We start from the raw sequence: 4,050 nt of genomic DNA, 5'->3' as shown, positions 1-4,050 counted from the left end.
AAAAAATAAATTAATATAATTGAAAGAAAAGAGAATAATAAATATTTGAGGGTGTAATAGAAAAAATAACGTTAAAGATTTACTACAAAATATATTTCTAAAACGATTCCTAATAGAAAAAAAAAGGAGGTAGTGTATATTTTTGTTTGAATGATCTTTTGTCAGGTTTATTTTTGAATACATATTTTCTATTAGTCTTTATTTATCTCATTTTTGAATTCTAAATTACTCAAATCTCTTTTCCCTAAAATCAAAAAATCAATATGAAAACATTCCTTTACTTTCAATATTAAAATCACATTCGTATGAAATTCGGATTTATTTAGATTATTGTTAATATTTAATACAAGTTAAAAATTAATTAACTTTAAAAGTTATGCATCCGATTTCTAAAAAATCCAAGAATCAAGTCTATTTTCATTTTTGAGTCTATCTTTGAGATAAAAACTCATATGATCTAAAGATAAATTTATTCGTGGTTCAGTTTAATTATAAAAATTGATTAAAAACATTCTATTTAAACCGACTCAATTTTATACGATTTAATTTGAATTGATTTTTGAATATTTAAATTTCAAATTATAATTTTTTAATGAAGTTATAAAATTTCTAATTAATATTAAATTTAATATAATATATAACATAGAATATTAAAATTAATATTATAAAATGAGAATATGAGCAAATAAAATAATAAAAATTAATTAATTGAATTAAACTAATAAATAATATTAAAATTTATCATCAAATAATATATTAATATAAGATATCATATTAATAAAAAATTAAATAATAAATAATAATTTATTACAACATATCATATTAATAAAAAAATAAATAAAAATATATATACATATAGCTGGATTTGGATCAATTTTAAAATTCAATCCTTACAATACAAACCAAACATATTTGGATCAATTTTTTAAAAAAAAATTGAAATTCAAAAATCAAATCAACCAAACGGTTTTTATATAATGACATTTATTTAGACCATTTGATTTGATCACTCTAGATACATACAAATAAAGATCATTCACCTTAATCCAAATGGAGAACAAAAAGCCAACAAAATGACTAAAATGATCAATAAAAGTGTAGATTAAAGACCGTTAATTATGTTTCTTGGCAAGTACATAAAGAAAGAAAATCAAGAGCTAATCCTTTCTTTTTCATATAGTGGAGCTTGATCCAGGCATTAATATATCAGAAAAAATTTCCCAAGATTGAAAGCATAAGCAAAAAAAACTCCCGGATGATAATAACTGGACAGAAGAACTTAAAATAGAAACAAAGAGAATTATCAATATACTAGTAACAATAATCATCATTGACATAAAATAAAGCAACACAGGTTTCCTCACGAAGGTTGCTAATGTATCTTTCCTAGTCACTAAGCTTAACTCAAATGCAACCCATGGAACCAATTTCCTACTAATATAATTCTCACTTCCTCTTCTTAGTTGGTGGCTGCTGGGGTGTATCATCATCTTCCTCGTCTTCATCCTCTTCATCTTCATCTTCGCCATCTTCTTCATCTTCTTCGTCACCATCGTCGCCATCGTCGTCACCATCGTCGTCATTGTCACTTCCTCCTGCACCATTAGCCTCAGGATCATCCTCAGGATCCCCTTCTTCTTCGCCTTCGTCACCTGAGACGTCTTCGTCTTCTCCATCGTCGTCCTCATCTTGTACATCCTCGTCATCGTCGTCATCGTCGTCATCCTCTGTATCACTGCTGTTTTTCAAATATGCAGGTTTCCTACCTAAAAGGTGTTCTAAAGGAATCCTGAAAAGGATTAAACATGCATCAGAATAATTAACAAAAGTGTTGTTACCTTTAAATCAGAGGTGCATAAATTTACTCTTACCTTGAATCCATTGCGGTCAAGTTTGGAGACACTAAACTGGTGAAATTAGCCAGCAGATATCCAATCTGGAAGAAAACAAACCGAAGTAAATACATTTTTTTACCAAATTAGATGCAACAGAATACAAAAACCAAGGATACTTTAGTTTAATCTCATCATCAAATAGATGCTTTAGACTAAATAAACCCATGGCCATGACATATAGATGAGCACACTTATCATACTACAACAGTTCAATGTTTGTACCAAAAAAAGAAACAAAAGAGAAAATTTTATAGCTTCCAATTACAGTTCGGATCATGTCAATGGTTTTTCTAAAGGATCAAATCCTGAAAAAGACAACAGCACCCTTGAACAACAAAGTGACTAATAGCGGGAAAAAATTTATAGCTTTCAATTACAGTACGAATTATGTCAATGGTTTCTCTAAAGGGTCAAATCCTGAAAAAGACAACAGCACCCGCGAACAACATAGTGACTAAAAGAGGCAAAAAGTAACAGCAATTGCTCTTTCAAAACACACAAAATGGAAGGAGGGAATAAGTGGAGCATAGTTCTTATGTGTTGTGTTTTCTTTCATAGCATTACGGGCAAGATTCTCAAATTCAAGAGTCATTGGAGCCGATGTAGACTCGCTTTTTAAAATATATAAATCAAAAACAACCATATCTTATCCCACTAAATGAGGTCGGCTACATGGATCAACTTCCACTATAATGTTCTATCCAGAATCATGTTTTTGTCCAAATCGTTAATCTCGAGATCTTTCTTAATAACTTCTCTTATAATTCTTCTAAGTCTTCCTCAACCTCTAGTTGTTTGACTCCTCTCCATCTTTTCTACTCTCCTTACCACATAATCTATAGGTCTTCCTCAACCTCTAGTTGTATGACTCCTCGGCATCTGTTCTACTCTCCTTATCACATAATCTATAGGTCTTCTTTCTACATGCTCAAACCACCTAAGTATATTTTCCAACACATGAATAACTAGACCATATATATACTCATCAAATAATACAATGCAGACCAAAATTTAACATTGCAAGGGAAAATAAGTGTAGACTCATAAACTAGTGGTAAAATGAGCTTACCAATTTTATCAGAACTTACTTAATTTAGTAAGAGGTTATCCTTCTATCATGCACATAAGGCAAACATCGCCTAGACAAGAGTCCACTACAGCAAAATATTTTGCTTAAACCACTCCATAGTTGGCAGAAATAAAAACAAAGCATCTAATAATAGATTTACTCATAAAAAACACAGATACAGCAACCCATAAACGGTACAGTAATATAGAGCAAATGGGAGTGAATCTGTGAAACAATTTAACTCATATTCATACAATTTACATGAAACGCAATTGTTAAAAGTCTTCACAGTAGTTGGAAAGAAAAATAAAGAAACAATGTCACACCGCAAAGCACAGAGTTCAAAGCAAGCAAATGAAAAACCCTAATTTCGAAACAGCTTACTGAGTCAACTGGATAAAATGAACAGTATAACTAAAAAAAGTTGAATTAGAGAGAGAAATACGAGAGCGAGAGATTGAGCAGCGGCAAGAAGAGTGTCGGCTGCCATAGCTTGGAGAAGAGAGGGAAAGTCGACGACGGAGAGACGTGGAAGGTGAAATTCCGTTGAAACTGCCATTGCAGAGAGAGAGAGAGAGAGAGAGAGAGTCAATAGGTTTAGTTGGTACTGAATTGAAATTGAAATTGAAAGTAAACCCTGAACTCAACTCAAACTCGACTACTCCACCGTTTAGGGTTTTTCCGAACCAACTTGCTATATTGCATTTCCCACCCCCAATTTATATACTTCCACCCACGCTACTTTTTTTTTATGTATTAAATACAAATATCTATATTTCTTTTTTGAATTTCATATTTATATTCTTTTCAAGTATATTAGATTGTCATAAAATTTATAGGATGGGTAACTTTTGTATATATTTTAAAAGGATCAATCACACTATTTATTTAAGATCAGAGTAAAGTTCAATATAAATTTGATTGAACACAGAAATATTTTTGTAATCAAAATACAAACCTAAAATATTAAAAGAGTAATTCAAGTTTTCACTACAATGTCAATTTATAGGTTATTTGGATGTTTAATATAATAATAATTATTGAAATATTTTTTATTTTAAAGATTTTGAAAAAAAGTTAAATAAT

At 30.0% G+C, this 4,050-nt stretch overlaps 1 protein-coding gene across 1 annotated transcript; it reads right to left on the bottom strand.

Annotated features, from left to right (window-relative positions):
• Positions 1 to 1,256: 1,256 nt before the first annotated feature.
• Positions 1,257 to 3,662, bottom strand: LOC127073478 (phosphopantothenoylcysteine decarboxylase subunit VHS3). Its single transcript, XM_051014632.1, has 3 exons — positions 3,410 to 3,662; positions 1,872 to 1,936; positions 1,257 to 1,789 (listed from the first exon to the last, which is right to left on the bottom strand). Exons 1-3 carry the CDS (start codon positions 3,521 to 3,523, stop codon positions 1,447 to 1,449), a joined length of 522 nt encoding a protein of 173 aa, XP_050870589.1. The 5' UTR covers positions 3,524 to 3,662; the 3' UTR covers positions 1,257 to 1,446.
• Between the last annotated feature and the right edge of the window lie 388 nt (positions 3,663 to 4,050).

The sequence above is a fragment of the Lathyrus oleraceus genome, chromosome 4 (genome assembly GCF_024323335.1).
Source record: "Lathyrus oleraceus cultivar Zhongwan6 chromosome 4, CAAS_Psat_ZW6_1.0, whole genome shotgun sequence".
In the NCBI taxonomy this organism is placed as follows: domain Eukaryota; kingdom Viridiplantae; phylum Streptophyta; class Magnoliopsida; order Fabales; family Fabaceae; genus Lathyrus; species Lathyrus oleraceus.
This window is presented reverse-complemented; position numbering and strand designations above follow the sequence as displayed.

Coding starts and splice junctions, on each gene's coding strand:
- LOC127073478 (XM_051014632.1), bottom strand. CDS start 3,523: ATGGCAGTTTCAACGGAATTTCACCTTCCACGTCTCTCCGTCGTCGAC. Junction 1,937..3,409: donor CTGCTCAATCTCTCGCTCTC/GTATTTCTCTCT, acceptor GTTTTCTTCCAG/ATTGGATATCTGCTGGCTAA. Junction 1,790..1,871: donor TTGACCGCAATGGATTCAAG/GTAAGAGTAAAT, acceptor AATCCTTTTCAG/GATTCCTTTAGAACACCTTT.